This window comes from Drosophila montana, unplaced genomic scaffold, assembly GCF_035044405.1.
Source record: "Drosophila montana isolate Dmon_TW-CO22-7 unplaced genomic scaffold, ASM3504440v1 contig_3733_1, whole genome shotgun sequence".
NCBI lineage: Eukaryota > Metazoa > Arthropoda > Insecta > Diptera > Drosophilidae > Drosophila > Drosophila montana.
The window spans coordinates 5988283-6010548 of NW_026998620.1; the positions used below are offsets into that span (position 1 = coordinate 5988283).

The window sequence follows — 22266 nt, forward strand, 5'->3', positions numbered from 1 at the left end:
AGAGCCTATCGCGATAATCTTCCATAGGAAACAAATAATAGTGCTATAGATATCCTGTATAAAGCAAACAAATGGATATGGCTTGAATCATCCGGCTTTGATGCCATCTGTATTGACACTATAAGAGATCGGAGATGCCTTCTCCTGCCTGTTAGCTACATATACACAATATCATTAAACCCCTGCCAATCCATTTTTAATGGACACCTCGAAAATAAGATTGTATTTATACAGAAGCCAACTATTTATTTGCGCGAAGCAACAAAATACAAATGTAAATTTCCAAAGCTGTAAATAGATAAGCTAATAGAAATTTTCATTTCTAATACCTTTACGAAGAGTATTTTAATTTTGGCCCGAAATATAACCGAGTCGATTTAGACAAGTCCGTTTGTCTCTTGTAAAATAAAAGTCCCTTAAGCTATATTGTAAAAACTTTGCATAGATTGGACTTTTTATTGCAGAAAGCCGCACCGGACCACTATATCGTCTAATTAATTTATTGGTCCCAATTTTGCTTAGTTCTTACCAAATTTCTTGTTTTATATACTTATATCAAATGCAATAATTGAGGGAATCAATATATGTATTTGCTTCTTTCTTAATAACCCAATCTGCTTAGCTTCGAAATACTAATCATTATTTTTAAAGCAACGATCGATCACAAAAAAATAGAGCTAACGTATTAAAATACGCATTGTTTTCAAGATATCCTACTTATACTCACCCATTTCAAGTGTTAAAGATAGGATCAATTTATCAAAATTTGACTTCTGCATCATATTTCTCTCATTAGATTAATCGGCTAGAACTATTTGGCTAAAATTAAAAAACTTTTATTGCATAGACGTATCGGCACTTCGATTGTGACCCTTATTTGTTTTATTTTTAAAGGTTGTCGATTAATAATATTACATATTTATTTTTGGCTCGTAGAGAATTATACGAACAAATACAACAAAAGGTGAATGAAACTAAATTAACTACTTTAACAATAGATAAAGCGCTTTTCACACAAAATACTTAAACGACTAGAATACATGCGAAGCAGTTAACTTGATTTGAGCTCGTCAAATGCGCGTATTTTTGGGCACGCTTTTTGATTCGAATCGAAATTCAAGTAGCCAAGTATTGGCCGGGCCAAAAGCTTTCCCCTCACTTTTTGCTTTTCGCTGGCATTGCACTTTGTCAACACTTTTGGCCACTTGAACATGAGAATTGTTTTGCCAGCAACGCATGGGGATGTAGCTCAGATGGTAGAGCGCTCGCTTAGCATGTGAGAGGTACGGGGATCGATGCCCCGCATCTCCAAGTTATACAAAATCCAAGAATGGACTTTTTTGCTACCGCCGATAGACGAAACAAATACGCAGACGTCTGCATTTTTGATAGGCAAGAAGCAGGCGCATTAATGAATATTCAAAGGCCGCTTTGTAACTGCCAAACGACTTTGGCATTAGATGCCTCCCAGACTGCATGCGCCCCGTGCGGCGCCCTCATGTCGACAATCAGGTCGCGTAATTTGATTTGGCGCCCATTCCAAGGGGCGGGCAACACACGGAGAACAGAACGAACACATTGTCGCACATAAATCAGGCACAATATGCCAATGTTTGTTTACTCGCCTGCATTCGCAGAACTTTGCCAGCAATTAAACAAGCAGCCAAAGCCAGAAACATGGTCCCTGGACGAACAGGAGTATGGGCGGGTCGGGTGGCTGCCACAGGCAGCCGCAGGCGACACACAGGAAGCAGAGTAAACTCTGGGGTCCACGGAAAGGAAAGGTTTGGGTATTGTAAATGATACATGATGTGCTATTTATGAGAAGCCTTTGTTTTAATTTTTGCACCGCACACAGGACAAAGTTTTCTTCCCGGACGACTGCTAAGCTAAGCTAGTTAAGCTGTTGCTGTCCTCTTCTCAAAATTTATGTGTTTTGCTATTTTTTAATTGTTTTAAGTGTTTTGTTATGTTGTGGATTTCTCTTTTTTTATTGTTATTTTTCAATACTGACAGAAAGAAGAAAAAAATATAAAAAGAACAACTTTATCCTTGGAGATGCGGGGCATCGATCCCCGTACCTCTCACATGCTAAGCGAGCGCTCTACCATCTGAGCTACATCCCCTTGTTGCGCTGACTCATAGAAAGGCTCAATAACTATCGCAGTTTTTATACCCAGTCCACCAACTTGTCGCCCACCGAAATCCAATTACAATTAATGTAGATTCAATTGAAATTCAAGCGACGTCGGAATGTGGCCCAGATTGACTTTTAAGCTTGGCCTGAACTGGTTTGCGGTGGTCAACCTGACTTGCATAGTTGTATGCCATGTCTTACTTGGGTGTGGAACGAATGGTCATGATTTTCATGATTCAAAGATCAAAGACAATAATTTTTGTCACAGAGCTTAACAGAAGAGATTTTTGTTATACACAAATTGTACTCATAACATTTAATTATATTTCTAATATGTTACGTTCTTGAAAAACTTGGATTCTTATAATCCAACCTTTTTTGAAGTTTTGCTGGCTCTAATATGGCAACAATATGCGTGGCTGCACCTAAACAATTTTGTGAGCATTTTTAATTTTCTAAAAGAAAACACCTTTCAAAATTGACATTTATCGATATTACGATATTATTATAGCAGTAGATATCGATAAAATATAAATATATATGCATCATGCATATATATATATAACATATATATAACAAAATATGAAAAGTAAAAGGTTTTGATCAAAATAAACAAGTTAGAACGTTGCAGTGGAGTGCAACAGACTGCTCAATACTCTGTAATAAGCTGTAGTTGCCTATTAAATCAGTTAAAATAAATATTCTTAATTATTGTTTGAGTTCTTTACTGTCCGACTGTCAAGCATATTGACTTTATATTAATTTGAACAGAGTAAAAAAAAACAGAATAGCCTTTTCTTCGCTTTCAATTTGCAACGTTTTTTGACTTGAACAAAAACCACAATTAAATGTCGATTTTATGCAAAGCTTGTTTATTATGAGAGCCCGCCCCCGTAATAATGTGCCTATACGAGTATCTTGTACACAATTTGTGTTTTGGGCTTTAATTAAAACCAAACAAAACAGGAGCACGCCTGTCAACGAGTCACCCGTTGAAGCCGTCGAGAAAAGTTGAAAATTACCTCAAGCTGTTGCACATCAAGACCGAAGAGCCCGTGGCTCGAAGGCGGGAATACCGTAGCCCCCTTCAGCAGAATGTACCCCAGAACCAACCCACTAATTGCTTCTGTCTACTATTGTTGTTGTTGTTTTATCAGTGAAACATTGTGAAAACATGTGGGAAGCGTGTCCCCGCTTAAAAAGACATTACGAGCACATCGCGTAAGCAGCAACAATTAGTTTGTCTCATATACAACAGGGTAGCCGCGGGTGGGTGGGTACCCAGTACCCAGCCCCGGCTGCTTGGCAAGAGTTAAACGTTTTCATATTTATGAGCATCGTAAAACTCAATGATATACAAAATTAATGACTGAGGCGCCGCGAGTGGCACTTTTCCGACTTACTTTTGCTTACTTTCTGGCACCCATGCGAATCGTAAAAGAAATGTTACCTCCAAAAACTTTTGTCAGCGTGTTTACCCCGTCGTCGTTCCCCTACCTGCAAGTCAGCCAAGCGTCTTGTAATTTTAATTTCAAGACAGTCTGCGAGTTTTAGTTGCTGTCTCGAAAATATTTGCTCATAGCTTCACTCCGCAGCCCTCCCTTCTCCCTCTCCCTCTCTTCCCGCTCGCCTATCTCTAGTGTCACGTACTTTTTGCTGTTGTGACGTTTTTTTTTTTAATTGACTTGCCTTCGCCCGACACGCCCAGCTCAAGGTTCATTAGTTAGGTTGGGGCTTTGGCTTGATTTGACAAATACTTATGTAGGTGTCCTCTTGAAAGTCTCCTTCTGCTCATTAGGGCACTTGTCACACACGCCTCATGACATTTGACTTTGCCGCCCGACCCTCTGTTTCCGGCGAGCGTGCTGTGACTTTTTCCTTTCAAACTCTCGGGCCGAGAGTGGCATCCTTTTTCACTCATCACTGCATAAATTTTCTTAAGTTTTTTCTTTCCGCTATGCGTTATGCATATTAATTTTTATTTGGGACCAAAATTCTTGGACTAGGCTTTGAATTTATTTTTTTTTAGCAAAGGTAGCTCACAGCGTGTTTACTCTGGTTCATGGCGAATGGGCTTAAAAATCGAATTTAGTTTGTTTTTCTTGTGGTTCGAAATGGACCTGAAAAATATTGAGAATAATTCAAATAAGGGCAACCGCATCCTTTGTTCACTTTTGATGCATTCCAATCCTCCACATACAGATATATAAATACATATGACGAGCTACAATTTAGTTTAAATAAAAATATTAATAATAAGCACAACCATACACAGACATAATTATAAAACGAGAAAGTGAGGCACGCCGGAGATTTGATACCCTTGTAGACATTTCTCTTTTGCAGATATGTAAGAATAGAATAGAAAGAATAGAAACTCGAAAATGCAGAGTTTGATGAAAATCTCTTTCAAAACCGAACATTTTTCCATACTAGAACTTTTCGAGCGATCTAATGGCAGCTATATGATATAGTGCTCCGATGTTGATAAGATTTTACATATATATGAGAAGCTAAGAATGAATCTAATAAATGTTGAGTTTAGTCAAGATATCTTGATAAACAACGAAGTTTTCCATACAAGAACCTAATTTTTGACCGATCGTTCCTATGGCAGCTATATGATATAGTTGTCCGATCCGGATTCGGTTCCTACATATAATGTGTGCTGCCTGCAACAGAAAGACGGACCTTTGCAAAGTTTCAAGACAAAAGCTTTAAAACTGAGAAACTAGTACATAGAAACAGACAGACGGACAGTCGGACATGGCTATATCGACTCGGCTGATGCTGATCAATAATATTATAAACTTTATGGATGACTCCTTCTATGCGTTACACATTTTGAGACAAAATTATAAACCCTCTCTTGTATAAAAAGTAAAACAAAACATAAACAAAAGCAAAATAACGTTTAGTTCTTTCTTAACAAAGGTATCTAACTGTTTTTAATTCTACGAAAATAATTCGTAAAGAGAATTCGAGGATAGACTATCTAGTATATTTAAAAACTTGGTATATATTTTAAGCAGTCCTCAATATAGCCTTTTGTCGTCTTAAACCTTGCCAATGCCAGCTGCAGTCAATCTACAAGTATAGGAACTGGAAAAAATATGCAAAGCTGTTTTCCTTTAGCATAGAATTCCTTTTGGCGACATTTTTAAATTTTTAATTAGTTTAAGTTACAAATTACATTAACGAAAAGCAACACCTACGCAAGATTTGTGGTCGTATATTTTAGCATTTCTTAACGAGATTTTCGAGCGAACCCAAAACAAAAGCGGACATGCCGAAAGGCAGGTGGAAAAAATGCTCTCAACGCCAAAAGGAATTCGCACCTTTGCATACTCAAATAGGGGGGGGGGGGCGCAACGGAATGCGGAGGGGCTTGTGGTTATAAATTTTAAATCTGTTAAATTAATGGCTCAGAGTTCTTTCATTCTTACGTGCCTCAAAGTTGACTAAAACTTGGCACAAACCGAGCACGTTGCCTGATTACATTAATTATTCCTTTATTGTTTGTAGAACTTGACTTTTTTATTGTTACATGTTTTCTGTAGTTTATGTTTTTGTAATGAGCGCGAGTTTTGCCTAATTAGAATTGAATAGTATAGCAAAGCTCTGTCTTCCATACTAATGCAACTCGATTTGTATTTTTTCTTGCAGGATCCACTTATATAATAATAAAAGCAATTGTAAAAATAAAAGTAATAGCAATAATAATAATGTAAGTACACAGCATTCGTGAGCAGCGACTCCTTAAAGCTATATTTGTATGGATCTTTCTCTTTGTGCAGTGGAATAACTACTGTTCGAATCAGTACTACCCGCAAAATAATCCACGCGATTCATATCGTAAATATACACAAGACAACACAAATTGGAACCAATCGTCGAACTATCGAAAGGATAACAACAATTGGAACCAAGCTTCAAATTCAAATTCGTTGAACTCCTACGATCGCGGTGAGAGGCAAGATTTTAGACGGGATTCATCGTTCCGCGAAAGAACTGATTTTTATAGAAATTCAAGTGCGAATAGAACAGATTCCCTTGCAGGGGAATGTGCAAATAAGAACAGAGAACACGTAAACAAATCATTTCGCAGTTCCAGTTCCAGCAGGACGTGGATAAGTGGAGATCTCAAGAGTAAACGATGCGAAACACAGAACAAAAGCAGCGAAACAAATGAAAATTGTACAAAAAGTCAAGAAAGCCAATTGAATCAAAAGAGTTTTGAGAGCCCAACTAAGGAAGATCAAACTAGCAGCAATATTACGATTTCAAATCGAGAAGAAAACGAAGAAGTCCTTTCTGTACAGGATAACAAAATAGATGTAGCCGAGAACAAGTCTAAAGATACGGATACCATAAAAGAACACAAACACGCAACAAGAGAATCATCTGAAGAAAAACAAAAACCAAATTGTTTAACAGCCAAGTCTAAAGAACAAACTGAAGAAAACAATCCCATAGAACTCAAAGGAGACGAATTTAAAAGCAAGCCAGAGCGATTTAAAGAAATAGTTAAAGATAAAGACAAAGCAGCTGGAAGTCCTAGAAAAGTTGTTGGTATCCCAACCTCAACTAGAAACTACTCCGAATTAAGATTACTTAGAAATAGTATTTCGAGTGCCCTGCAACGCAATATTTGGCATAAGAGTCAGCAGAATCTATCAGAGTCCAGGCGGTGCACAAAGCTGACTCCAAGTGAAGCCGAGCTCGAGGACAGGCCAGAGCAGAGCGAAGTCAATAAAGCATATCCCAAGATACAGGTGCGACCGCTGGCCGAACTGCTCAAGCAGGAAATACTCGCCGTCACCCAGGAGCAGCTCCTGGCCAGCACAGGCTCGTCGACAGGCAGCAAAGCCAAGGTTACCCAAAGGACAGCGATCCAAGCACGTCGGCGTACTGTCAGCAGCTCCGTCAGCAATGGCCACAGCGAAAGTAGCATCAATGACCGCCTGGCCAATATGGACAAGGAGAGTCTGAAGAACATAATCAACAATAGCGATACGATATACAACGAGCATCTGAAGCTGCAGGCGCGACGACGCCTGCGCGAGGAGATACGCCGCCAGCTGAAGGCCATTGAATTGGAGCAGCCGAAGGATCATCCAGCCAAGGATCTGGTCGAGGACGAGATCGTTGACGCCATCAAGTTGCCACAGTTGTTGTTGCAAGAGATTGAAAAGTGCTTCGGCATAAACATATCAGCACCTGAGGCGGAGGACAACAGCGCCGCCGCCAGGTCAACAGAGGACGGCCAGGAGACCAATTGCGAGCTGGGTGCCAAGGAGAGCGAAACCTCCAATAAGGAAACGACTCAAGCTCAAGAGACCATTGCAACAGATCACATGGCCAAGGAGAATTCGACGGACCTGATGCAACGCCTGAAGGTGGCCGAGCACTTCAAGGCCATGTCGGGCAAGAGACTTGCCAGTGGACAGCTGATCGAAAAGGACACGAGCCAAAGCTCCGAGAGCAGCTCAGCTAAAAGTGTGGTCGGTTTGCTCAAGCCAAAGCCGCAAAGAAAAAGGACTGAGAGCAGGTGTCTAACAACTGGCAAGGAGAAGGCAGGCGCCCAGAAACAAACAGGAAAAGAGTTGCGCACTCCAGAAAAAAAATTACCCACTTCCGAAAAGGAGCTACCCACTCCGGAAAAAGAGTTACCCGCAACAGAAGCTGGGGATGAACTGAAACCCTCGCCCATTAAAAAAGAAATTGCAGTGGACTTAAGTGATTCCGAAGAAGGCTACAATGTTATTGTGGTCAGCTCTTCAGAGGATGAGGATGAGCGTGAGGATGGGGCACCGCCAGTGAATAAAGCGCCCGTTGCGGAGACAAATGGCGCCGCCAGCGATCACTCGAACTCGTCCAGCTGCAGCAGCGAGTCCACCAAGCGTCGCTACCAGCAAAAGCTGGAGAGCGATGCCAACAACATTGTGGACAGCTTTGAGAAGCTGATATTGCCCCGGCTGAAGGATTCGCTGGCGCAACGCTATCGCAGCAGCCACTGCGCCAGCCTGCAGAGTCGCCTGCACTTCATCTCCTGCGTGGTGACCAGCAGCGAGCACAACTCGCAGACATTCAGCAAAATCGAGGTGGCCAAGATGCAGCAGAATCTGAAGGCCAACGACAATCGGCTGGGCATCGACTTCCTCCTGCGCGAAGTCGTGAATGTGGTGAATCTGCAGAAGCAAACGGCGGCGGCGCGTCGCAAACAACACGTGGAGAAGGAGCAGCGTGCGCCTAACGAGCTTACCGTCAGCCCACCCGCGGTGCAGCTAAACGGATCCAAAAGCGCTGAGCTCGCGTCTGGGCCACATCAAAGGGACTGCAGCGGCGCGAATGGGGCTGAGCCAGCGGCACAGGCTTTGATGCCGCCCACGCCGCCGCGGAATGGGACGCCGACGCCGGCTAGTGTTGCGGCTGCGACGCGGCCTCTGCACGGGCTGCCCTTGGGACTGCCGTATGTGGGTCTGGATTCAACTGTGCCGCGTTTGTCGCCCGGCTGCTTCTCGCCCAGCGAGCCCATCCTGGTGATGGGCGATTCGGTCACGCACAGTCTGCTCGAGATCGATCGACGCCTGCTCGAGAATCAAAATCGACGTGGTTTCCTCGAGGAGATGATCATGAAGTTCCAGCGAGAGAAATCCGATTTGGAGATGCTCAGCCTCGAGCTGCAGAGTCGCAAGTTTCTGCTGCTCAACACGGTTATTGCTAGGAATCACGTCACGCCCCCATCTACAGTTACGCCCACGAACTCGCCGCCGCCCGTGATGCAATCAGCCACGGAAAACGCCGCTACTGATCCCGAAGCCAGCAAACCCAAGCAGCGCAAGCGTCGCTGTGTCCTCAAACGAGTACGCTTCCTGCCCAGACGCAGGCGTCCAGCCAAGCGCTCCAAGGAGCCCGCGGCGAACGATGAGGCTGGCAAGTCCGAAGAAGAAGTTGCTCCAGAAGTCGATCAGCCCAAAGAGATTACAGCGCCTATGCCCCAGCCCATGACTTCGCAGACGCAAATCAAGGTAGAGCCAAACGAACCCAGCGAGACGCCTGTTCAGTCCATCAAGGAGAATTACGTCGCCAGCAAACGGCCCCCAAACTCAACGTCTGCTAGGGAATCACCCAAGCGCCAGCGCTTGACCAGATCCGTGGCGGCAAGTATTGCACAACAACCGCTGGACATTATACCACCGCTGCAGCCACCGCCGCCGCCGCCGGAGCCCTTTGCCAACATGTCGTATGAGCTGCCGCGCAGCCTGCTGAAGGCCAACCCGCCGCCGCCGCCGCCGCTGCTGCCTCCGCCACCCGCCGACACCCGTACGACTGCGACTGTGGAGAGCTATAACTATGGGTTTATACCAATCGGACGATTGCATAACATCAGCAGTCCCATCACCCAGATACGCATTTACAAGGTGCACATCATAGCGGCATCGGAGAACGGCGATGTCTTCATGTTCAACATCGCCAGTCACAAGCTAGAGCGCCAGATCACCAAGCACAGCGAGGCCATAACGAATATGTTTTTGTGCGAGAAGGAATCGTTTTTGTACACCACATCCCTGGACGGGTTCCTCAAGAAATCCTCCCTCGAGGTGCGTACCTGAAAGACCTTTAAATATCAATCGATTTCTATAACCTTCTAATCCCCACCAGAATTTGGAGCGTGTCATGCAAACAATCTACCTAAAGGAACCCCTACAATCTATCGACATCGAGTGGGGCGTTGCGTTTATTGGCAGCCGTTGGGGCAATATTTTTACATACAATATTGCGGTAAGTCTTTAAATTGTTTCAAATATAACAGCCACAAAATATAATTAAAATTGATTGTTTTATGAAATAGAGAAATATTTAAAAAAAAATTTAAAAAATACCCAAAAATGGCTACAACAAACATTTCAAAATGTTGTCAATTTGAAAATCCACTTCGGTCGGCCGATATCTATTAAACAATATTTCGTTTTTCGCCCATCGCGGGTGAAAACTTACTCAAACATCCTTTTTTAAGCTCTACGTAAAATCTATTTGAATCAGCGTTTCAGCGATTTTGGCAATTCCACCCGCAACAGTGAAAACGGGAGGAAAATTTGCTACTTTTTTGTCTGCCGATCCGATGGCTTTACACTTATTTTCAAAGGTCTTTATGAAAATTTTCTTGGTACGACATTCAGAACTGTTCGATTCGAAAAACTAGAAAAGTAGTAAATTGTAACTCTAATCTATCCAGAGTACTCTCCTGAAAAATTCAAGTTTCCTCCCGCTTTTCACCCATAGGAAATATTTTTCGATTAATAAGTACTTTTTCGATGCTCCTATAAAAAAAACAAATTTTACACTTTCTAACTAAGCGGAAAAGATTTTTGACGAGCTCATATTATGTTAGCTGGAAAAATCTGGAAGCTTTTGCAAGGATGTTTAAAAATTGTACAACTTATCAAAAATGTATCAACCAAAACAGTTTTCACCTGTTCAAATGAAATTCTATTGATAAGGGAAGACTTTCCGTTAATATAAATATTTGCAGAGTTATAGAAAATTGATTGGAATCAATTGAAAGTCAACTGTGCATGAATAAAGAAAAGTATATTGTATATAAAAGAAACTACAATGTAGTCGAAAAATCTTCGTATGCTCCCAATTTTGTTAAGCAATTACTTTATATTTCGCCAACAAATGTGTTGCATACTTCAAGGCGCTATTTTCTACTAATTACGCTATAGTTAAATGATTTTTCGTGCTGCCGTAGTCATTGCTCTGGCCAAATGCCATGAGATTCGTACCTGGACTCGCATTTAATTAATGTGCGGCTCATTAAATATTTAGCTGTCAAATAAACACTTGAAAATATTCAATTAAAAAGTGAATAGCGCGGACTGGCATGCGGGCACAACGAATACGGCACACACTCACACACCTCCGCGTGGTCGTGTCCACACCTTGCCCATCGGCGGGAGCCAAGTGTAGCAAGGAAAACAACGAATTGGCATTAAGCAGCCATCGAACGAACCCAATGTCTAGACAATGAAAATCAAATCGAATTTATTTTTTCTTTCGCATTTCGCCAGCGATATACGCAAATTGGATGTGGTACGGTGGTGCGATGGTGCGTAGGTGAGGGGGTGCGCGGTGGCACGGATGATGGTGCAAAGCTGGCACTTCATTAGAATTTTGCGCTGAGGGCGAAGGCGATAAGTCTTAATTTTTTGGCAGCGTTCGATTTATGGCTGCGACGTGCGGATAATTCACGGCCGTTGCCTGAAAGTATGCTACAGAAATTTTTGCGCAGCATGCACCAACTGCTGCTTGGGCGACTGTACTTTTGGCCATAGCTGTACGTGTGCATGCCTTTAGTTATTTACTAAATAATAAGCTTCACCTAAACATCAGACACGCCCCGCTGCCATAGACCCAACCCGATCCGTATATGCATGCAAGAAGGCGTTGCTTCTTGCAATATTGCTTTGCTGCTATTGCTTGATATTTTGCTGTCGCCGTGTTGTGTGTTTTTATTTTGTGTGCGTGTGTGTGTGTGTGTATGTGATTGGCTTTGCTGCACGTTGCTTGGCCAAAAACCTAATACATAGTTGTATATAGGCAAGGCTGGGGGTTAGTTGCAACAAACAACAGCAAACTGCAGCGCAGGCTGCTTGCAGCGAGAACGCTGCTTCATTGCAAATTATCCCCCTCTCAATAGCGTTCGTTTTCGTTTTCGTGTTCTCGCTCACACACACTCGTTCCCTATTGTTGTTTATTTAAGTTTTTATGTGTTCATGTTTAGTTTACTGTATATTTTGCTGACTCACACTTTCTCGCTCACTGCAACGTTCATTGCCCGCTCGTGCGCTCTCTCACACTCTCAGTTCTGGCTCGGCTGTTAAACGTTCGTCGCTCTTCTATCACACTGTTATGCGCATGTCCCTTTCTGCTGCAGTTTCTTGTTGCTGCACAAACCGTTAGCTGGTTATCTGTGTGTTTCTTGCACTCATTCGTTAGATTCGACGTCGCGGCGACGACGCCAGCATCAGCAATTTGGCAGCAGCAAATAAAATGTTTATATGCTATTTACTCAAAACAATTTTAAATAAAATACAAACTATGTACTCACAACCAGGTCTCACTCACACTTCGCTCTCTCTCTCTCTCACACTCTCTCTCACTCTCTGGCTCATTTTGTCGGCTCTCGCTCTCTCTGTCGTTCGCTTATTGCAGACAAGGCCTTCCAAGGCACTGCAATTGGAATGTCTTCGGGCCTGTCGTTGTGAGTGTTGTTGTTATTCCCGTTATTGTTGTTGTGGGTGGTCTTTCTTGCTGGTTGGCTCCTGTTTTGTTGTGTTGTGTCTCTGGAAAATGACGCCGCCTGTCTGTATGCCTGTGTGTGCATGTGAATGTGAGTGTGGCAGCGCCGTTCTCTCATTGGCTGAGTCTGACGAATCGGGTTGGTTATTTGCCGGCACCAGCCCAGGTCCCGATGTATGTAAGTGTTGCTCGTTTATGTTGTTATTGTTGTTGTTTTGTAGCAACGGCATCCGACGCAGCAGCAAATTGCATACGGCCTTCGGTCTTTGTGGGTGTGGCAGGCGTACTTGCAACCACTAAATAAACAAAGCAACGCAACGCAACGGCAACGGCAACGAAATTGAGGATTTTAGGTGCGCCTCCAGCTATTTTAACTACATTTCTGTATTTGGCTGACTTTTTTTCTCCTTTTCTTGCACTTTGCAGTTGAAGGCGAACAGACGACGCCATCTTGCAATAGCCCCATCCATAACTGTACATATATGCACACACATATGTATGTATCTATGTATTTATGTGAACTGCAGCGCCTCCTTCTCCATCTCGCTCGTTTTTAATGTTGTTGAAATTATAGTGCCTTCCATGTCCTATATGTTTGATCAGAGTTTGATACGAATAGAGTGTAGGAGTCAGAGGGTGGACGCATTAATCATAGGGTGAACTCCAGGCACCTCCCGTTGTTTGTTTTCAGTTTAAGTTTCTGCCCGTTTTGACCACAGAATTTTCTAGATGTGGCTAGCTTTTTTTTGATTTAGCCTAATGGCTTTTGGAAGGTTCTCTAACAATCTAGAATGTTAATTAAAAAAGTTTTTTAATAATATCTGAGATATTATCAATATTAGACTACCTGATGAGTGTACAAAAAAAAATCATTCAAAATGTAGTTCAATATTTTGGCGTATTTCCAATTCTATAGACACAACATATAAATATACATTTTGCATAATTATAATAATTATGCTTATGATTATGATTATTATTAAAAATAGTTCAGGCTTCGTCCAATTAAAACCTTATCATATTGCCAATTGCGGCGTTGTCCAAACTATAGTCATAATCATATTACAGACTAAATTACAAATAATAGCAAATTCCAAATCATTTGCATTGATTCTTTCTTTTTTAAATAGATCTCTTAAGATTATTTTAAGTGTTACGTTTGCGTCTTCATTTATTAAAAGGCATTCTTATTAAATGCATCCTACATATTTTAATAACATCCGAAATGATAACCCACATATATAAATAAAAGTAAACAAAGAATTACAATTCTTTTATATATATTATAGCAAAATGCAATACATAATAAAACAATAATATTTTACTTAAGAATCGGCTCATATAGTTTTGTATCCAATCTCATACTGCGCATCAAAACAAACATTTCCATTATATAGAGAATGGCCGCTCCAAAATAGAACTGTTGTATACAATGTTTTTTACATTTCATACGAATTTGGTTGTAATCGGATCTGTCCCTAAGACACAATCAGTCAAAAGTTGACTAGCACCTAAACTTTAGTCTGAAGGGTTAACTACCTCCAATTTGATAACATTGTATTTCTTTAACCAGAATTTCGCAAAGATTAGATTTCAATATCATTTGGTTGCCAAAGGAGCAGCTAAAAGAGCATTAAATATTTGACAGCCCAAAGGTAACTGTTTTTATTGTTCTTATCAGGTTTTTAATCGTCGTGAATCACATTCAATGTTTATTGTGTTATCGATTAACTGTGATCAAAAAATTATCTTCTGCTTGAAGCAACAAAAGGTTGTTATCTATAGATAAAGGGAAAGGTGTTGGTGATAAATAAAAACAATTATATTCGTTATAATAAAATAAAGTCAAATTAATAAAATACAGAAATAATGAGAAGCAGTTTATAAAGATTTGAATGAATAGCTAGAGTAAAGTATAAATATATAATCTATTATAAATAGCATTATATACGGAGAAATATGAAAGAGAAATAAGAATGGAAACTTATTGAAGCAATGGTAGTTAATTTTATTGGCTCGCTTAGCAAACTAAAATAGAAAAGTGTGCAATTTTTTCCCAATAACACATGTATATTACTTACAAATAAAAGCAGTAAAAGTTAAATAATTCAGTTATCTTGATGTGCAGACATGAATATGTATCATATGTACGACGATACGTGTATTCCTCAGCCACACAACCGTGTTTTCATACAACTTAATTTAAGGCGAACAGTTCTTAAAACTACTCAAAGATATAATATTTTTAAATAAGTCAATCAAAAAAACTGCAAGGAGCAAGTTTAGTTAGGATTTCTTTAGTAACATGCTTTTATCAGAGCTGCAAACCCCACCAAATTGCCGATCGTTCAGTTTACTGAGCTAAAAACTCTCTGTGAGGTTCGCGGTTTGTGAACTTAGTTTTTTACATTCGTAATGCCAGGATTACTTTTCAATACTTGCTTTGTTATATATATATTGAAAATGGCCATTAATATTTGGCATCTACCATATATAGTTGCATAAATCTTTGATCCCCAAGTTATTTAAGCGTTGGAGCTAAGTCGCCCTCAGAAGTTTTTCGTTTCGAGCCAAACAAGTTGGTTTGGTTCTGCTGGTTCTTAGGCTTAGCTTATTTTTGCAAATGTCTTGGTTTAAGATTCGGTTCATAATGGACAATTAATTTGTTTTTAGTGCGAAAGCAGTTAAAAGCCGGTCGATAGTAGCTTTTGCTTTTATAAGTTTAAAAATATCACATAATTTGTCACCCAAGGCAATGTATATTTATACGATTGTGGTTCAGGAATAAGTGTGGTCCGTTCTCTGAAAAATATCTTCCTTAAGCCAAATTTAATGCCATAACTTGTTAAAACCCATATGATATAGTAGCTTTGTAAATAAAGTATAAAAGTGCAATTTAATTCCTAAAATCTGTTTTTATTTGCAAGTTTGATTATTTATTTAAAACAATATCTGAGTAAATATTACATTGACAATAAATAATAGCTAATGAAAATCCAATTTAGCGCAGGTGATTAAAAATGCTATCTTATCTTTGATTTGTTAAATTGGAAACGGGCCCCAAAGTATATTGAAGATAGTCAAATATATTATAAATAGTTTTTAGCCACAAGTCTATTTATAAACATCTTTAAAGCTCCCTGGCAATGTGGGCTACGTATAGACTTGGCGTGCGTACAACATATTGAAAGAGAAATGAAATCAATTTGTTTCTTTCATGACGTTGCACATTTGATACAACAATAAATAAAAATTACAATGCCAAGCACATTCATTCAGTCAGTAAATCGAATTTCGTGGTATAACGCATTTTTAAAGCAATTGACAAAGCTCGTATGGGCCAATAAATGCAGAGCATGTACAACGGGGATGTAGCTCAGATGGTAGAGCGCTCGCTTAGCATGTGAGAGGTACGGGGATCGATGCCCCGCATCTCCAGGAGTAATAAAGTTACTTTTTTAGTCTTTTTTAATTATTCAAGATATTAAAAAGGATTGACTCTTTGCATTTGCAGGCCAACAAAGTGATGGACACGCCTCTGCTGTCCACTGGGCAGTCGATTATCGCTGTTAAGGCCACCAAGGAGGGCGTGCGCAAGATTATTCTGCTGGGCTGCAAGGGAAACTTTGTATTCATGCACGATGCGGCCACCGGATTGCTGTTGCGTCGTCTTAGCATACCCGATGGTCTCAATGTGTACAGCTTACTCCTGATTGATGGTCACGTCTTTTGTGGCACCCAAAAGAATGAGGTGTTCAAATTCGACTTTGCCGTGAGTAATATCCTTAAGACAAATATATATTTGAAGGCTAATTTCCTACTTTAAACATATGTAGAGCGGTTCGATGACCAACACGCTGAGCTGCGGTAATGGTGCCGTCGCCATGGCCCCATATGGAGAAAGATATTTGCTCATAGGCTGCTACGATGGCTTCATCTATGTACTGAACAAGGAAACTGGCCGTCAATTGGGTCGTTTCAAAGGACCTGGACGTTTAGTTCTTGCTCTGGCCATCGCCGGCGATAAGGTAGCTATTCGATATATCTAAAAATGGACTGTAAATTAAATAAACTTTTGATGTACTCGCAGGTCGTCACTTCGTCAAAGGACAACTCCTTGGAAATATTGGAAATACCGTCAGAATTGTTCAATCTGGATCAGTCAGCTTAAATAATTGAGTGATCTGTAATTTTAATACAAATTCTATTTTCTGAAATTTTCGACTTAGTTATAGTTTTAAAAATACTCCTTTCAATAATTTAATTTAGGAGCCTTTCTTCTGTATTTACAATTAAAAATGTTTAATTTAAAGCTCTGTATTATTGTGTTAGCGGTTAATATGATTGAAGATTATTTCTTCACCGCGTAAAATAACTAAATAGCAATCAAAATTTAATGTATAAATGTATATGTATATTTTATGAAGATTGCTAAGGAATACGTATTGCTTGTCATGTTTTATATGATTTTTAAGGGATTTGCGGTACACGCACTGGACGCACATTCGTTTGCATTTGATGCAGCTTCTGGTTAAGCTTGTGGGTGTGATCTCTCAAGTAGGCAATAAGATCCGCTTGCTTCTCAAGCAGCTCTGCCGTATCACCGCCAGGCTGCATAAGGCCCAACGAACCACCGGCACGATCAGCACCACGCAAAACATCCGGCGACAGCTTAGCCTTGTTGAATTTGCTCACCTTATCTGCAGGACATTACAGGAAACGCATAAGTTTTCTTTTCAAATATAGCTTAGGCTCAAAACTTATTACCTATATAGCAGCCATGGGTGGCAGCGAGCACCATATTCTCGGCCACACTGAAAGCAGTGACATAGCTTATAGGCGACAGCCAGCCGGCGGCGCAGTGCGTCCAAAACTGCTCGCCATAATAGTGATGGATCATCGCTTGTACGGCCAGCAGCATAGAGTTCCACAGTGAAACAATTTGCAGTGGGATTCCTTTTTGCATGTTCGTATCGCGATGGAAATCGTGGTAGCCATTCAGGCGTAAATCGTCATGCTGCTTTTTCACAAAGTGATCGAAAATCTGCAATAGTCATTAAGTTAGGTCGTTAGAGCAAATACGCTTTTATACACTTGCTACTTACGAAGGTGATCACCCAGAATGTGGCGCGAAGGTAAAGCATTATAAAGTATGCGTCGCAGCGGCGATCCTCGGGCCAGAGCGCCCCCAGACCAATGCCCACACAAGAAATGACCGTGGAGATAAGCAAATGTATGCTAGGAAAAACAAATACATACGGAATGAGCTATATTCATTGGTATATGTTAATTGAGTTGCGCAGCTGATATCAGCAAATGCATCACCCCTTCAACAGTATGATTCATAGCATCACCGGCTGCCTGCATACATACATACCTGAATGCGGGCACAGTTTTCAGCTTAAATGAACCATTGTCGTCCGAGAACAATACCGGATCGAGCAGGTCATCGGTGTCCTGGTTATGGACGTGCGAACCACCGGCCGCTATAGCTGCGCCTGTTGCTTCATTATCCATTTTCGGTTGTTGTCTGTGTTTTTTTTTTAGTATTAACTGCGCAGCACCTTATTAATACAAACTCGCTTTGTTTATTGTTTGTTGGCGGTGCGCTTGGGACTTTTGGTGTTGCCAGACCGCAGTCAAAGTTTTTTGTTCGAAAAATATCGATGGTTATTAATGGGAGCAAAATATCGATGGTTTATAATAAATATTCGAAAATATACAAAATGGACATCAATAAAAATATTTGAATTTTAAATTTGATGACAAATTAATTAAATTGCAGCTATTACTGCAATGCTGCCTAACTTTTATTTAGTGTTATTTAAATTCTTGATAACAAAAATAAGGAAATCGATTTAACATATATCGATATGACGAGTGGTTTTGATCGATGTATCGATTGCACAATAGCAACCCTAAGCAAATTAAACAATCCGAGGGATTTGTTGATGCACAAATTCAAATTGAATTGTGACCCAATTGTAAAACAAAATTGAAAAAAAAAAAACAACTACTGGTTATAAATGACTACACCTGCACCACGCCATGTTAGAGATTTGTTGGCATTTGGTACAGACTCAGAAGATGAATACAGCATTACACCCTGCAAGCCGAAAAAAACAAAGGACGCGGATCAAGCTGGTAGCCGCAAACTGGAAGCAATGTAAGTTATTTAAATAAAAGAGTGCAATTGCTAACTAGCTTAAATTGCAGCGACAATGGAAACAAAGAGAATATGGATCAGAAAGCCATTGCGCGCAACCAAGGGGCCAAGGAAAACCGGCAAGCTGGCCCTTCTCATGTTTTGTTGTAAGTGTGCTTCCTTGGTTAAGGATAAGACGATTGCTGGAATTTCATTGAGTTTTCAATTACAGCCCCAGAAGACGTGCAGAGATGACCATGCTGGACTCAGACAGCGATGATGAGGATAATAAGAACAACCACAATTTGAATTGCGCCATTCTAAACGACTCCTTTGTGCTGAGTCCTACACATGAGCTGACTGGTAGCACCTCAACTGTACCTTCCACAGCGGCGATGGCACTGCGCCCCAGTGATTCCAATTTGTCCTTTCTTGGCCGTTTTGGGAACATGGATATCAATTGCAGCACCAACACCAATAAGTCACCTCATCTGCAAGTGGAACAGCAACAAAAACATCAGCTGCCAATTAAAAAACCACCGCCCTCCACGCTGCAAATAATTGCAGAGCAACGCAAGGCCGTGGATAGCGAAACGCCGATGCGTGCTGCTCCAGCGGCCTCTTTAAAATCCCATGCCAAGCCCGAGACGGAATTTGTGACGCCGCAGGTGTGCAGCATTGCCACAAAGCATGGCACTCGCACGCAAACCACTCAAAAAACTCGCATCGAACTGGCAAATGAGTTTCGCTCGCAGAAGGTGCTCTTCCAGACGCCCATGACTGTCAGTCGAGCCGCGCCCTTTACAAGCGACAGCCTTACGTTTTCGCTATGCGACACAATTAGCGAGAGTCCCGATACACCCGCTCAGCCACGGCCAAAAGCAGAAGCGCCCACCACCAACAAATCAAAAAAGTCGCTTGATGGCGCATTTCGTCATGCTGAGCAGGCGAAACCTGAATTGGGCTCGTCAGTTGCAGTGTCAGTACCCGTGTCCGCGTCCGTGTCCGCACCTGTGTCCGCTGCTACTGTACCTGACAAACCAGATACATCATCGAAATCGAATTCCAATGTGCTGCAAATCAAGAACCATGAGTATGTCATAGTTAAAAAACTGGGCTGTGGCGGCTCCAGTTCTGTTTATTTGGCACGTCGCAAGGATACGGGCCAGGAGTTTGCTCTTAAAGTGGTAGATCTGCAAGCCGATCCGGTCGTGGTGCAAGGCTATCTCAACGAAACCAAACTGCTCGAGAAGCTCCAGGGCAATGTGTGCGTTGTGTCCCTCTATGACTAGTGAGTAAATATTACTTTAATACGAATATAAGACTAAAACATGAAAGAAGAGTTTAATCTCGATCAGCAAGCTTATATGTACTATATGCTTGTGAAATCTTTATCAAAAGACTTCTTAACTATTAAAGTCGTCTATTTGATTTGTGATACTTGTAAAAAAAAAAACCCCTACAAATTCGGACAACAGACTAGAATTATTCAAAAACATAAACTCAAAAATAACTTATTTTGGTTTTATATGAATTTAAATCATTACAGTTAAAAATCAAGAACAGCCTCCAAGGGGAATATTTTTATTTTCAAAAACAATATATGTCCTTGATCCGCATCAACAGTTGAGCCTAGCCTAGGTCATAGCTAGGTCTATCTGTTTATATGCCAGACTCTTATGAGTCTCGAGGAGTCTCTTAGTTTTAAAGCTATCGTCTCATCTTTTTCTTGCAATCAGTATATATGCCGGAGTCGGATTAATCGGACCACTATATAAGGTCATGGTCGAAAATTTAGATAAAGAAAATATTTGTTTTTAATATGTCTTGAATCTTTCACATCATATAGTCTGATACCAACAAGTTATCGGAAATAAACTATTTCCATTATTGTCATTGTTTAACTTTGATTGATATAAATATAACCTAATGTCTATTACTGATTGTAATTAATTGGTGATTGATCACTGTTTTTACCACAGTCAACTGTTGCGGCAAGAATCGAAACTCTACATGGTGATGGAGAAGGGCGACTGTGACTTGAACAAGATCTTGCAAGGATTTACGACAAATTTGCCACTATATAATCTGATGAACATACTCTACCAAATGCTGCAGGCAGTCAATTATATACACCAGAACGGTGTCATTCATTCGGATCTGAAACCTGCTAATTTTCTGATGGTTAATGGTCGGCTGAAGCTAATCGATTTTGGCATTGCAAGCAACATTTCTGTGGACTCGACAAGCATAATCAAATTCTCACAGGCGGGCACATTCAACTACATCAGTCCGGAAGCACTTACCGACATTTCCAGCGGCACAAGTCCGATGCGCGGCAGCAATCAGCCCAAGATAAAGATTTCGACAAAGTCGGATGTTTGGTCGCTCGGCTGCATTTTGTATTTGCTGCTATATCAGAAGACTCCATTCGGGCACATTAGAAACATCAATGCCAAGATGAGCGCCATTGCCAATCCCAGCTCAAGCATCGAGTATCCGGCTCTACCAATTTACTATCCGCTGATGCTAGTGCATGTGAGTACATATATTGGCTTGATTCAATAATATGCAGAGGTAAAAACCTTTTTATATTCCGCACAGATGGTCAAGCATTGTCTGCAACTGAATCCGAAGAAGCGGCCCTCGTGCGTAGAACTACTTCAGTATCCATTCCATATGGTAATTCCCTTACAGAATCTTCAATTGGCGTCCAAGCGCTGACTACAAGTTTACAGAATATCTCTCCATTTAGTATTAAGCACATTTACATTTGATGATAGGAGTAAAACACAGAAATATAATGCACTGAATTTTCATATGTGTGTGTGTGTATTTAATTCTCGTTTAGCATAAATGATACATCATAAATATTTATAATGCAGCGCCCAGATCGGCTATCGATACTCCAGCGTTTAGTGCTGATCGATAAGAACGCTATCTGCGACCTGTTTGCTTTTGTTTTATTTTATTGTGTATTCAATTTGTTCTTGTCTAATTTAACTTTTAATGTAATGCAACAAGTATTAACATTAATTGCCAATTTTCTTTCCGTTACCTTTACCCTTCGCACAACAATTTTAACGGCGATGCGTTCGTGTCTGTGTTTGTTTGTAATTTGCGTTTACTTATAAATTAAGTTTGTTTTTAATAATTTTTTTATATGTATATAAAAATAGTTTTTTGTTGGTTTTTTTTTTTTTTTTTTTTTTATTTATCATATGCTTAATTAAATGTTGCTGTTGTGGGCTAACCATTTGCTCTACTAACATATTTACTGCTGCGGCTACATTGAATACTTTGCGCTGTTTACAAAATGAAACGAATGAAAATTAATACACGATGTACATACAATTTCTCTAACGGAACAAAGTATACTAATACGAATTTCTGCACAATTTTCCAATAAATTTTGTTTTTCTTTTACGATTTTATTATGTAGTTGCGATCCAAGTAGACTGTAAATTCATTTGCTTAACATAATAAGACATATACAAAAATGTGAGCGCGCACTCTTTAGTGGTTTTTAAATGCAGGTAAACACAAATAATATAGCATAATATAATATAATATATATGTATCTATATAAATAATCAAAATTACAAACAATTGTTATGTATGTGTGTATGCATGCAAGTGCAACAGCAGCAATCTGTGAACTTGCAAGACGCCCTTG

At 40.5% G+C, this 22266-nt stretch overlaps 3 protein-coding genes and 3 non-coding genes across 7 annotated transcripts in view; 4 read left to right on the forward strand and 2 right to left on the reverse strand.

Moving 5' to 3' along the window:
* The window catches only part of LOC135436703 (serine-rich adhesin for platelets), a 28242-nt gene extending 11485 nt beyond the window's left edge, over positions 1-16757 (forward strand). For both annotated transcript variants that reach the window (XM_064694390.1, XM_064694391.1), the window contains 6 exons: positions 5804-5864; positions 5935-9741; positions 9803-9922; positions 15960-16217; positions 16282-16473; positions 16536-16757. In XM_064694390.1, the coding sequence (XP_064550460.1) occupies positions 5804-5864; positions 5935-9741; positions 9803-9922; positions 15960-16217; positions 16282-16473; positions 16536-16616 (4519 nt within the window). In that variant the 3' untranslated portion in view covers positions 16617-16757. The remainder of the gene's footprint in view (positions 1-5803; positions 5865-5934; positions 9742-9802; positions 9923-15959; positions 16218-16281; positions 16474-16535) is intronic.
* Positions 1239-1311, forward strand: TRNAA-AGC (transfer RNA alanine (anticodon AGC)). Its single transcript has one exon. It is a non-coding gene; the product is annotated as a tRNA-Ala (tRNA).
* TRNAA-AGC (transfer RNA alanine (anticodon AGC)) lies at positions 2054-2126 on the reverse strand. Its single transcript has one exon. It is a non-coding gene; the product is annotated as a tRNA-Ala (tRNA).
* On the forward strand, positions 15811-15883 carry TRNAA-AGC (transfer RNA alanine (anticodon AGC)). The gene has a single exon. It is a non-coding gene; the product is annotated as a tRNA-Ala (tRNA).
* An 80-nt stretch (positions 16758-16837) lies between the features above and the next one.
* Positions 16838-18052, reverse strand: LOC135436705 (transmembrane protein 192). Its single transcript, XM_064694392.1, has 4 exons — positions 17823-18052; positions 17551-17683; positions 17213-17489; positions 16838-17145 (listed from the first exon to the last, which is right to left on the reverse strand). The coding sequence occupies exons 1-4, from the start codon at positions 17960-17962 to the stop codon at positions 16916-16918; spliced, it is 780 nt and encodes a 259-aa protein (XP_064550462.1). The 5' UTR covers positions 17963-18052; the 3' UTR covers positions 16838-16915.
* A 305-nt stretch (positions 18053-18357) lies between these two features.
* Positions 18358-21411, forward strand: Mps1 (Monopolar spindle 1). Its single transcript, XM_064694876.1, has 5 exons — positions 18358-18611; positions 18662-18757; positions 18823-19881; positions 20573-21128; positions 21195-21411. Exons 1-5 carry the CDS (start codon positions 18472-18474, stop codon positions 21312-21314), a joined length of 1971 nt encoding a protein of 656 aa, XP_064550946.1. The 5' UTR covers positions 18358-18471; the 3' UTR covers positions 21315-21411.
* The last annotated feature ends 855 nt before the right edge of the window (positions 21412-22266 follow it).

Bases quoted from the DNA above. Each gene is read 5' to 3' on its own strand.
- LOC135436705 (XM_064694392.1), bottom strand. From the start codon at position 17,962: ATGGATAATGAAGCAACAGGCGCAGCTATAGCGGCCGGTGGTTCGCAC. The intron at 17,684-17,822 runs GTATGTATGTAT...TGTTTTTCCTAG, and splicing joins AAAACTGTGCCCGCATTCAG to CATACATTTGCTTATCTCCA. The intron at 17,146-17,212 runs GTAATAAGTTTT...AATGTCCTGCAG, and splicing joins CACCCATGGCTGCTATATAG to ATAAGGTGAGCAAATTCAAC.
- Mps1 (XM_064694876.1), top strand. From the start codon at position 18,472: ATGACTACACCTGCACCACGCCATGTTAGAGATTTGTTGGCATTTGGT. The intron at 18,612-18,661 runs GTAAGTTATTTA...CTTAAATTGCAG, and splicing joins AGCCGCAAACTGGAAGCAAT to CGACAATGGAAACAAAGAGA. The intron at 18,758-18,822 runs GTAAGTGTGCTT...TTTCAATTACAG, and splicing joins GGCCCTTCTCATGTTTTGTT to CCCCAGAAGACGTGCAGAGA.